This window comes from Electrophorus electricus, chromosome 18 (genome assembly GCF_013358815.1).
Source record: "Electrophorus electricus isolate fEleEle1 chromosome 18, fEleEle1.pri, whole genome shotgun sequence".
Classification (NCBI taxonomy): domain Eukaryota; kingdom Metazoa; phylum Chordata; class Actinopteri; order Gymnotiformes; family Gymnotidae; genus Electrophorus; species Electrophorus electricus.
Window position 1 is genome coordinate 3,649,190 of NC_049552.1, and position 12,500 is coordinate 3,661,689.

At 43.9% G+C, this 12,500-nt stretch overlaps 1 protein-coding gene across 3 annotated transcripts in view; it reads right to left on the reverse strand.

Moving 5' to 3' along the window:
* Positions 1 to 2,377, reverse strand: part of fgf17 (fibroblast growth factor 17) — a 3,816-nt gene extending 1,439 nt beyond the window's left edge. The window contains exons 1-5 of one of the 3 annotated variants that reach the window (XM_035536289.1): positions 1,798 to 2,377; positions 1,654 to 1,690; positions 1,136 to 1,280; positions 536 to 642; positions 201 to 317 (exon numbers count right to left, since the gene is read on the reverse strand). In XM_035536289.1, the coding sequence (XP_035392182.1) occupies positions 201 to 317; positions 536 to 642; positions 1,136 to 1,280; positions 1,654 to 1,690; positions 1,798 to 1,829 (438 nt within the window). In that variant the 5' untranslated portion in view covers positions 1,830 to 2,377. Of the gene's footprint in view, positions 1 to 200; positions 318 to 535; positions 643 to 1,135; positions 1,314 to 1,653; positions 1,691 to 1,797 lie in introns of all 3 variants that reach the window. The other 2 variants (XM_027024178.2, XM_027024179.2) reach the window with 2 other exon arrangements.
* Positions 2,378 to 12,500: the final 10,123 nt, after the last annotated feature.

Consider the following 12,500-nt stretch of genomic DNA (forward strand, 5'->3'; position numbering starts at 1 on the left):
ACTCCCTAACCATCTCAGTCTAGAGCTCCTTGTCTGACGCTCCCTAACCATCTCAGTCTAGATGACCATGACTGACGCTCCCCAACCATCTCAGTCTAGATGACCTTGTGTGACGCTCCCTAACCACCTCAATCTAGATGATCATGTCTGATGCTCCCTAACCATCACAACCTAGATGATCATATCTGACGCTCCCTAACCTTTTTGTAAGGGCAAATCCAAAGTGCAGAAGACCTCCCACTTCTTTGTAGGATGTAACAGCTTGACATCTGACTATCACAGAATGGATGGGAAGGAACTTTCCTCCTCAGTACCATCTAGTTAAACACACACATAAAATGCACACCAGCATATTCGGACTTTTCCGATGTCACTACTGAAACTAGCTTTACCATCAACCTTCCTTGTATGCGCTTTGAACATCGAGCTCCATCCACCCATCAGGCTGCCCAGTCTGGGGTTCGCTTCACGCTGCTGAGGACTGTGGGAAATAGAGTCCGAGCGGGCAGAACCGGTGAGAGATGCCATCACGTACCTTTCCTACCAGTTTCCCTCCGCGGTTCATGCAGAGGTATCGGCCGCTCTCCGCTCCTTTGATCCGAACTCTGCTGCCAAATGTGTCTGTCTCCACGTACAGCCTGGCTGCAACACAGCACACCATCCGCACCATCAGACTCGACTGTGGCTGGCAAATTAACCTCGGAATCCGGACTCAGAGTTTTGTACGAGTGAAATTCCAATGGATGCATGCTTGATGTTTTACATCACAAAAATAAATAAAATAAAATAAAATAAAATAAAAATCCATGGGTAAGTCCTAAGACACCTGGGAGGAAAATGCAGATGCCATTCCATACTTTATTTTGAATTTAATTCATATTGATATTTAATTAATATATTCAACAGTTCATATTCAAACGTTTACAGACGGGATCCTTCGCAGGTTTTGTGTGAGAATTATAAGCACATCTTCTCAAATCACAAAAGAGAAATGTCTTATGAACCGGTAGCTAATGTGTCCCGCCTTTACAAATAAACCAATCAAGATCCTTATCCGAGCTAAAAGTGACCATATCTCGACCGAAACCTAATGCATGTTAATTAGTTTAATTAGTTGCTTTAATTAAAGACCCACCGAAAGTATTGCCGTCCTCGGCCGTGGCGGTCACTCGCTTTCCCTGGATTTGGACGTGGCGCCCGCTGGTTCGACTGTAAAGCTGGTACACCCGGACCTGACGCCGGCTGAGCTGGTCCGTCAATGTCCCCTGGTCCCTCACATACTGGTTAAAATTAGGAGAAGGGTGATTCTCCCCCTTTTTAACGTAAAGGGAAAAATAAGATCACATGTTTCTCTCTGTCTCTATAAATGCCTGCACTGCACCGACTTATAGTAAATAAAGAGAAAACATTGTGTCTTAGAAAACCGACAGAATTCGCTAACAGGCAAGAAAATTTGGGACTGAGTAGCCACAAGGTTACTGATATTTTATTTTGGGTCCGTAATCACCTCAAACGAATCCCAAGTTTTCTTCTATGTACGTTTCCCTCCTAAAGATCTCTTTGCACTTTTTAAACTTGTTGTATGACCGAATGTTACTGAAATTTTTATCTCGCTGCCTAAGATACACAAAATATCCAAATACGGATGTTTACCTGTGCGTGACACCAGACCACGAAGAGATGAAAAGATCTGCAAAAAACGCGCAAATACATTTTGCCACATTAATAATCAGAAATATATATTAACTGCTCAAACCAAATGAATAAAACCCGTGCATAAGAAGTTTCAATACTTACAAATAAAAACAGCGCGGGTTAATTCCATACATTTTCCTTCGAGTGCCAGTATATTCCCCAGTTTCTGGTCGGCAGTAATCCAGTGAAAACTTTCTACAGAAGAGACGCGGCGCGGCGCGGCGCGCACCTTCTCCCTCTCGGAGTTTAGCTCACTGGTTGTGGTTAAATGATCAGAGTTATGGATCCATTAGCTAACAAAACACTTTCTTATGTGATGGTAACAGAGCTCTTTTCAGACGTGCGTCGCTGCAAACAGACCCGCACAACTGAGTCCGGTTTGGATGCCGAAATCAAAAGCGTGTATCCAAATAAATCCCGGGAGGCTGGGAAGTTCCATCATATTCTGTACGCCGACGTACATTCGAGCACCAGTTCATCTGTGATCGTTAACTATAAGTGGGACATCGCGCAGTCGTCCCCGTGTCCTGCTCTGGGTGGGCGCAGGTCTTAAAAAGCGCAGCGCGTCCTGTGCGTCCCGATCCCTAGCCGCGCGAACATGACGGACGTACAGATCCCTCCCCTGCGTGCTGTACCTTTTTCCTTCCTGCGCCGACGTGATGCTTAGTGACGAGCTTGCTATCTTTTTTTTGGCAGATGACGATGACGGGCATGAAGTATTAGTAAAATAAATATCCCAAGAATGTGGATAACGTTTTCACCAGGCCGTGCGACAACCCTTCACACAGGAAACACGCGAGGAGCCAGACGGCACAGCTCCTTCACGCATGGCCCACATAGTTCTGCAGTTGTCTCATTCGGGTCAAGACGCGCAAGGTAGACCCCAGTGGGGGAAGACGGCTTATTTGTGTGGGACGAGAAGAGGTTCGGAGCTTGACGCCATTGCGAGCTTAGTTTCGCCCTAAGCGTAATTGCTGATGGATGATTAAAAGCAATTGTCCCAAATCAAAAGTCATGCGTTCGGATCGTCACCGCATCACCGTCCACTGTATTTAAAGCTCGGATGTGTGGTGGAGGAAAGGGCGTGCCGGGTGATGTTTGTTGGTGTGTCCCCGTGAAGGGGCCGCGATTCGCACCTTTTGCTAACGTGGCAGCCCTAATAAGAAAGCAGTGGGTTCTTTTAATCATAGGAGCCCGGCGGCCTTTTGTTGGTTTATGCGGAATCAACATCGAGCGTTCAACGACACGTCGCTAACAGGATGCTCGCTTTCCGAAACTTAGCTCGTAAATATCTCTCGGCAGTTAGTGATATCTTGCAAGTTTTTGTGTTAGGAGGCCTGTCATTTGAACCTGCAAATGATTTTCAATGTCCATTTGACCCCAGAATTAGCTCGTGTCAAGATGTTTTTAACAATTTTTACACGCTTAAATTTACAACCTTTATTTTCCCACGGGAAAAAAACTTTACTTTCCCCACCTTTATTTACCGTTAAAATAATCCTGTTTTTGTATTATTAATAAAATGACAACAAATGTATAGCTGTGGATACATGTTTTTTTAAAAGATAATAATCTGAACACATTTAAGCTTGTTCATTAATGCTAATGTTAAGGCCATGCCCTTGGAGAGTAGGGCTGGCCTGTTGGGGCTTTGGGCTGTCCTGTTGGCGTGGTACAGGCATTTAGTACATGTTCCCCACCCATCTGTATGTTTGGCGGCGCTCAGATTAGACAGCACCCTTGCCTGACACAGCATCGGTGTGAAAAGTCAGATGTAATAAACATGTGGTCTGTGTGTGTTTGATGTGATAGAACTGCGATATAAGGCATGTGTCTGTTTATATGATGCATCCAAAACAGAAAAGCATACATTGCTGGATTTTCAAGTTTTTTGTAAAGTACACGGTTTGTCTTTTTAAGGATTGGTAAAGGATATATGACTAGACTTTCAAGGATTTGATTAGATCATAAATAGGTTTTCCTTTTTTTTTTTTTGCTTTCATTTGTTTAAAATCAGTGCATTAGTATCAAAATTATGCCTCAAATTCAAATCAGTCCTCTGTCCCCTGTGCAAAATAGAAAACAACAACCCTGACAAAACAGTGCAGTGTTGCCATCAAAACTCGTTAGTGATCGAAGAGTCATTCTTGCGTCCAGATTAAAGCTTAATCTGAGCTAGCGGCCCAGACATGCTGAGTGCAGTGAGCCTAGTGCGGCCCAGCACTGTGCGGCCCAGCACTGTGCGGCCCAGCACTATGCTGACAAGCAACTCCTCCCTGTTAGGCACACAGAGAGGACAATGAAGAACTATCATCTCTATCCACCAAGCTGAGGATCTTGAGGGTGTGTGTGTGTGTGTGTGGTCTGGTGAGGACAGAAACCCAGCAGGTTGCAGAGGATAGCGCATGAACGCGTATCTACACCTCTTCATCCCTCTCTCCTTCCGTCCAACACTCCGCCCCGCTCACCCAGACTCTCCACACCTTTCGTTTACAAAGTAGCAGTGAGATCTAAGGCCGAGCAACCCGATCTTATTTACTCATGTCCTGATCAGCTTTACTGGTGCCAACGCCACGATGGAAATATCCCAACGTCCCATCACATAACAAGCACCTAGCAACAGCAGGCTAGATAAAGGCGTCCGGCTCGCCCCTCGGCCCGGAATACATCAACCGTGCATATCCCTTTAAATAAAGACTCGGTGACCCTGAATTAAAAAAAAATTAATAGAAAAGAAAGATGACAAGAGGATTCCTGTTTTGGCCACAGAGCTTCAGCGTCGACATGCTGACATGCGACGACAGCATGTGGACGTGTTGAACCGTTAGTTTCTGTCAACCCGGTTTGCATTCTAAGGAGGTGTAAACATAACCCAACAAACCCTGCTCACCCTACAAATCACAGCCATGAGGCACAGCGATGGTTCACTCCACAGGCCTTATTGAGCCATGAGACTCCAGCTGATCGCCCATGTGCTCATAGTGCTGTTAGCTCTCATTCACTTCTTCCATAGACTTTTGGCATATACTGATTCGCAGTACCAACATATAAACCGTTCAACGCATTAAAAGAATAAGTAAAAGTATTAAATATTATTTTAATTAAAATTTTCATTATTGCTGTACGCTAATGCCAAGGACTATCGGTGTAAAAAGTTAGCGCATTTGTCACGTTTTAGCACCATCTACATCATCTGTTGTGCTTGGTGGGAGGAAGCGGCTCTGGAGCGGAATTAGCTGAGCTAAGCCTGGTATGTCAGGAGCTCCCATGTTCCTGTTGTGTCTTTTCTGACTTGTTCTTTCCTTCAGTGGCAGGCTGCCAGTGAAAGGTGGAATGGTGGTCCAACAGCTTAGACCACATCGTAAAATACAACTGGCATAGAAGAACAACTGGCTACTGTTTCCTGACCTCACAAAAATAGAGACAAAGCCCTGAAAAAAAGTGGGTGGCCCCCCGTCCATGTAAAAATGAACTTTCCGAACAGAAAAGGGAGACGAAAGGTAGGGAGACGGAGAAATTGAGAGAGAGATCGAAGGATGAACCTTTCCATGGCCACTTTGTCCTCTCCAGTGCACTGGACATCCACTTGCACACAGATGATGGTGCAGTGCAGCAGAAGAGGCAGTGGTAGCTCAGTGGTTAATGTGCTTGATGGGGAGTCGTAAGGTTGCCAGTTCAAGCCTGACCACCCCTAAGTTGCCACTGTTGGGCCCCTGAGCAACTCCCTTAACCTTCAATTGCTCAAAAGATGTATTCAGTCATAATTGTAAGTTGCTTTGGATAAAAGCATCAGCTATAAATGGGTATGGATGCTGCTGGAGTGTTAGGCAGTGAACTCGCTGGCAACTCTAATCCTGTTATAAAAACTGTGTGCTAAGAATCAATTTCTAACAAGTTGAAATTCATGAAACAAAAATGTGACTATATGATGCCTCTTGTTTTCCCTGCTAATGACATGTTTGGGCTGGATAAATGGCCATTTATTACAGGGTCTGCTGACCCCTGGTTTTACCCCAACCATTTGCAAGCTGACCATTTGAGCTTGCCAAATTTGACACAGCTGACACAGGCAATAAATTTGAACTAGCTCCCCCACCCCTTGATCCCTAATGAGGCCTCACCCCTCACTAGCCACCCCTCCCAACACATATACTCTTAGGAGAAATGAGAACACACACACACCTTTACCTAAACGCTCAGTTGTCTCTGATGTTGTTTGTCATCATTAAGCCAGTGCCACGCTTATTTTAGGATTTAATTGAGATATAATTACATTTTTGCTTTAACCATTTTTCAGTAATTTCACTGAGATATTTGTCATTTGTCAGATAGAATTACTTATCTTACCTTTCATGCCTTTCAACTATACTACCAACAGCATGATGGCAACAAGATGACATGGTCATGTGATCATATCACACACATGTAAACCATTTTGGAACATATTATGAGTCATTACAATACAGGTAGTTTTTTGAACTTATTTGAGCCCATCTTGTCTGGTTTACACAGTCATATCCCAGTGTTACAGATACCGAGGTAGCACCACCCCTCCCTTCCATTGACCTCTTGCAAGGGAGACCAGCCCCCGCAATCTTTCGAACTAGCGGCCACACAGCATGCTTGTAGGTAGGGGTGGGCGATATGATCATACGATATCAGTATCACGATGAGTTACACCACAACATGCCTTTCTGAGCATGTCACCGGTATGGTCAATCCCTCCAGCACACTGAAGAAAGGCATATTTGATATAAAGAGCAATACAGTGAGGCTGAAGATTACAACCAGGGGAATCAAATTAAAGCTGCAGGGAGGAGGACACTAGCAGATCTAATCCCCAGTCCCGCAGAGAAGCGACAGGCTGGCGGAGTGTGCGGGACAAGCATCCTGCTGTTCTCCCCTCCCACTGAGCACGGGGCTGGTGGGGTCCTCAGGGCCCCCTGTAAAGCACGGCACATGGCACAGCTGCAAGCCGAATTTCAGTGTTGAAGCGTCATTGGTCACAATGATGACCAGTGCTTTGACATGGCTGCATCCTGAAGAACAGAATACATTTTTGTCAAAGTATGCTACAAGATTTTGGCTGTTCAGTACTGAATGCAAGATGGAGTTGCTTATGCTGTCAATCAATCAAGATAGAAACAGCTTCCTGTGGTCACTTTTTAGGCAAAATTCAGGTGGGCACTGTAGAATCTGTAGGAAGGAGCTATGCTGACTCTTAATATGTATTGTGACACTGGATCATTTCGTTCACATTGCAGTATTCCCATTTTGCTGCAACGACTGACTACAGACACATCACCTGTTAATCCAAGCTTTCAGCAGCCTCATAGCTTCAGACCTCTGGCTGATCAGGAGTGAGGCGCACTAAGAGGGGAAATTCCTGCATGTAGGATTCAAACAACCAGCTGTTGTTGTTGGTTTGTTAAGAAAATTAAAAGTAGTGAACTAGCATTATATTATATGAGTGTTTAATGAACTACTGTCCAGTTCGTGTGCTAGTCTAAATTCATAAGGAATCACATTCATTTACACTCCAGTGCTGGACTATGAACATAGACGCATGACCCTTGACTCATGACACATGACCTATAGATAAGCTTCCACACAAAGGAAGAATTGGTATGGAAACTGAAAACACTGTAATTGTTAGTGGACTGGTACTTATAATATGACCAGCTAGAATTAAAAGATGTAACGCTACTGCTAAATCAGGCAAATTAGCATTTTTGGAGATTTGAGGGTGACGTTTACCATCTGCATGCTGGGTTAGGGAGCAATCTTCTAATGGAAGAGAGTAATAGTCTTAAAGTGTGTGCTCTTTCTTCTGTTCTTTTTATTGGTGCGTGTGTGTGTGTGTGTGTGTGTGAGCATGATGTGAGTATGATGAGGTATCTGTGTAGGCTGATGACAGCATGAATCTTCAGGATGACTGTTGATGAGATGAACTCTCAGAGCAGTCTAATGGAATGGACTTACGTTCCCACGGGGACACATTGATCTCTCCAGTCCTAGAGCAGAACAAATCTCTAATAAATGACTATTTTTCCAAAAGCTGTTATACGGAGGTCACATTTTTGAGATTCTTCTTTTCAGCTCACCCACTTTTCTCTTTTCACTCTTTTGAAGTTATAGACCAGAGAAAATATTCATAATGATTCGGTCCCCCTTTCAATGCCTAGCAAACAGAGCTTTTTTTTTTTCTTAATTGACAGGATTCGGTTCTGACCGCTGATAAGCTGATGTGGTGGTCAGACATTAGTGAATCACCCACGCACACACACATTGTTTGAGCTGGGCTGACCCGTCCCGCCCGTCCTGCCCGTTCCGCTTGTTACTGCTCTGACCCGAAGGCCTCTCCACGTCGCCCAGGCTCCGCGACCACTCACTGCGCGCTGACATTTCGCTCCTTAAAAACAACACAGATGTTTCAGTGGCTGTGGACAAGCTGGCTGGTGCAGCCTGCACCCCTTCCCCCATTCTGATGCCACCTTGCTCCGGCCGGCTGGCTATTTTTTAACTGCTGCTGTAGGGACGCACGGCTCAGTCACATGACCGGTTTTGGGAGGTCGGAGGTGTCACCGGGGTGGATGAAATGATCTGTGAACGCTGGACGGTAATCAAGAGGCATCCAGTCTGATTTCACCTCGAGACTCTACATTATAAAGCTTCTCGCTCGTCTCCCTCTCCGTCCTGTTTATCATAACGAGTAGACTCACTTCTCTGCCATACACCTTTGTGCAAATATAATCCTTAAAAATCGTCACGGTGCGTGTCAACCCGCTGGTCCTGGCTTTATTGAAATGCAGTGTGCTCTTTAAATTGTTTTTGAGCATGCTCACTATGTGAGCAGTATCTCTGCTACGTGAATGCAACCTAATGCCTTTATATTCGACAAACCCATAGACGCATATGATTCAAGAGCTCGAGTCTGTACTCACGGCTTTGTGTTTATATCTTGAATCAAATGAACCAATATATTACTTTAAAAATCTTAATAAATTATAACAGTCTAGTAGAACTAAAGTGAAAAGCTGTAGTTAGGTACTCGGTATACAGTACTTTGGTCCTCGCTGGGAAGTACATGTCATCTTTTCTTTTTTTTGCATATGTAAGTTCAGAGTTCAGGGGTGGATTCTTAGGAAATTAATTTACAGTGCATCTGGGAAAAGTTTCACAGCGCTTCACCTTTTCCACATTTTGTTATGTTACAGCCTTATTCCAAAATGAATTTTTTTCCCTCAAAATTCTACACACACACACACACACACACACACACACACACACACACACAATACCCCATAATGGCAAATTTAAAAAATTTTTTTTAATTTTTGCAAATTTATTAAAAAAAAAAAAAAAAAAAATTAAAAAAAAAATCACAGGCACATAAGTATTCACAGCCTTTGCTCAATACTTTGTTGTAGCACCTTTGGCAGCAATTACAGCCTCAAGTCTTTTTGAGTGTGATGCTACAAGGTTGGCACACCAACAAGGTTTGGCCAGGTTCTCCCATTCTTCTTTGCAGAACCTCTCAAGCACCATCAGGTTGGATGGAGAGCGTCAGGGTACAGCCATTTTCCGATCTCTCCAGAGATGCTCATTCGGGTTCAAGTCTGGGCTCTGGCTGGGCCACCCAAGAACATTCACAGAGTTGTCCCGAAGCCACTCCTTTGTTATCTTAGCTGTGTGTTTAGGGTCGTTGCCCTGTTGGAAGATGAACCTTCGACCCAATCTGAGGTCCAGAGCAGGTTTTCTTCAAGGATGTCTCTGTACATTGCTGCATTCATCTTTCCCTCGACCCGGACTAGTATCCCAGTTCCTGCTGCTGAAAAACAACCCCACAGCATGATGCTGCCACCACCATGCTTCACTGTAGGGATGGTATTGGCCAGGTGATGGGCGGTGCCTGGTTTCCTCCAGACATAACGCTTGGCATTCAGGCCAAAGTGTTCAATCTTTGTTTCATCAGACCAGGGAATTTTGTTCTCATGGTCTGAGAGTCCTTCAGGTGCCTTTTGGCAAACTCCAAGCAGGCTGTCTTGTGCCTTTTACTGAGGAGTGGTTTCCGTCTGGCCACTCTACCATACAGGCCTGATTGGTGGAGTGCTGCAGAAATCGTTGTCCTTCTGGAAGGCTCTCTCTCCACAGAGACACGCTGAAGCTCTGTCAGAGTGACCCTTGGGTTCTTGGTCACCTCCCTGACTAAGGGCCTTCTACCCTGACCACTCAGATTGGCCGGGCGGCCAGCTCTAGGAAGCGTCCTGTTGCTTCCAAACTTCTTCCATTTATGGATGATGGAGGCCACTGTACTCAATGAAACCTTCAATGCTGCAGAAGTTTTTCTGTACCCTTCACCCGATCTGTGCCTCGATGCAATCCTGTCTCGGAGGTCTACAGACAATTCCTTGGACTTCATGGCTTGGTTTGTGCTCTGACATGTACTGTCAACCATGGGACAGGTATAGACAGGTGTGTGCCTTTCCAAATCATGTCCAATCAACTAGATTCACCACAGGTGGACTCCAATCAAGTTGTCGAAACAACTAAAGGATGATCAGTGGAAACAGGATGCACCTGAGCTCAATTTTGAGAGTCATGGCAAAGACTATGAATACTCATGTACATGTGGTTTTTTGTTTTTTTTAATTTTTAATACATTCGCAAAAATTCCAAACAAACTTTTGTCACTTTGTCATTATGGGGTATTGTGTGTAGAATTTTGAGGGAAAAATGAATTTAATCCATTTTGGAATAAGGCTGTAACATAACAAAATGTGGAAAAAGTGAAGCACTGTGAATACTTTCTGGATGCACTGTAAGTGGCACATTTGTACAAATACAAGTACATATGCTGCAGTGTATTGCTTGCTTTCACTGTTTAAAAAACCCTGTACAAATTAATTATTTTAAATTCAGATTAGAGTTTGCTTACATAAAACATTCCCCCGGTAGTTTATTTGGGTTTTTGGGGTCACTGAATAAGAGCATCTGTCAAATTCTAGATTCATGGTTGGCCAGCATAAATGTAATGTAAAATTATTTAATATTATTAAATAATATTAATATTATTTAATAATATTTTTAAAGTTTTACTCTTGCATGAGTAGTGTCATTGGATGTTTAGTTTCACTGCTACCCAATTAGATTCTCTCTCAAGTATCAATACTTCTACCTGATTTTAAAAAACTACTTAACCAGATAATTCAGGCTATATTTTTCGTATTTTTCAAGTGCGCACTCACCAGCATTGCTTCACGATCACTTTTTCATTTGTAACCATCCAACTGTAACAGTCAACAGCTCTACCTTCCCTGATAAAGGTTGTCCTTGAAACATCTCTCTGTATTGCTCGACAGCAGCTTCCAAGTTCAGAAACCCTTCATCATGCTTCACTCTGACAGTACGACAAAATAAAACCTTACATTGAAAACAGTATGAGAATCAAGAGGAATGTTCTCTGAGAAATTACTGGAATATTGTGCATACATCAAGTAGTACTTAGGCTTTTTTTTTGTCAACATAAACAGTGTGCAGTGTGATGTTTTGATTTCTAGAATAAAAATACCATCATTTTTCTTGATAGGTGAATGCTAATCGGTTTCAAAACTATGGTCTGTCAAATCCATGTTCCTTTCTCTAATTTAAAAGGCTGCCTATTGGCTGTCTCATTTGCCATTAGCAGGATGACTAACCTGCTAACTGTTACAGTGCATCGGCACTGGGAGGCCGGTGTCAGCTGGGGCGAGAGAACGCTGGCCCCACTGCTGGGATTTGGGCAGCTGTCTGGCCTTCTAATTCCACTCGTCCTCTGATCTCTCTGCAGTTCACACCTGATCGCCAACCACTGCACTTCACACAGGAATTTTCCATTTTCTATTTTCACCCACAGCTAGTCTAGCCACCACCCACCACCCCCCACCACCGCAAAGCCACTCACACACACACACACACCACACACACACACACACACACACACACACACACACAAGTGTCTGTCTATGGCACGCCGACCACAGCGTGATGCACAAGGCTGCTTCACATTGAGATATCCACATACCCACACTGCCAAACACACAAGACTGGCGTCAAGCCAAATCCCTGCTCCTCCTCACTCACAAACCAACAGAATCCAGACTATATCACCATAACAGCTCTTACAACATTGCATGCACTTCTTACACACTTCAAGTTATGAGCAGGCCAAGCCTGCGTAGCTCCGTATCAGTCATTATGGCAGTAAAACCTTAATTCCTTAATTCCGATAGAACTCAACAGCAGTCAATCAAGGGGCTCAGAATGTTTTCTCCTCAACAAACACAGGATGTTCAACTTTGCGTGCACAACAACATGCGCACATAAATGACAGTTAAAGACTCTCATTACTCACATAATGTCCAGCATTAATGCTTCACGATATATTGCTTGCTAATTGTTACCACAGTATAAATCTTTGCAATGCAGAGATCACGGAATGCCGTGATATGGAAACGACAAGCCACGTGTTTTTCAATGTGCGCGGTCCCACATGTTCCAGATGAGTGTTCTGTTGTTGTTTTGATCAATCATGGCAAACACATGGTTAAAACTTTTGGTTATGTAATGTGCACCAGTCTTTAACCAGGTCACACCAAGGCTCTACCAGTGTGTTTGATCATATAATTTATAATATCATTTATAAACATAACTGCAATGTAGTATAAAGGTCTACTTTGTGCATCTTTACTCAGCACCGTTCCTGTAAAGACAGTCCAACCCCTCCTGGTGGTCTACATTTCAAAGTGAGAGTCCAGGTCTTTAAA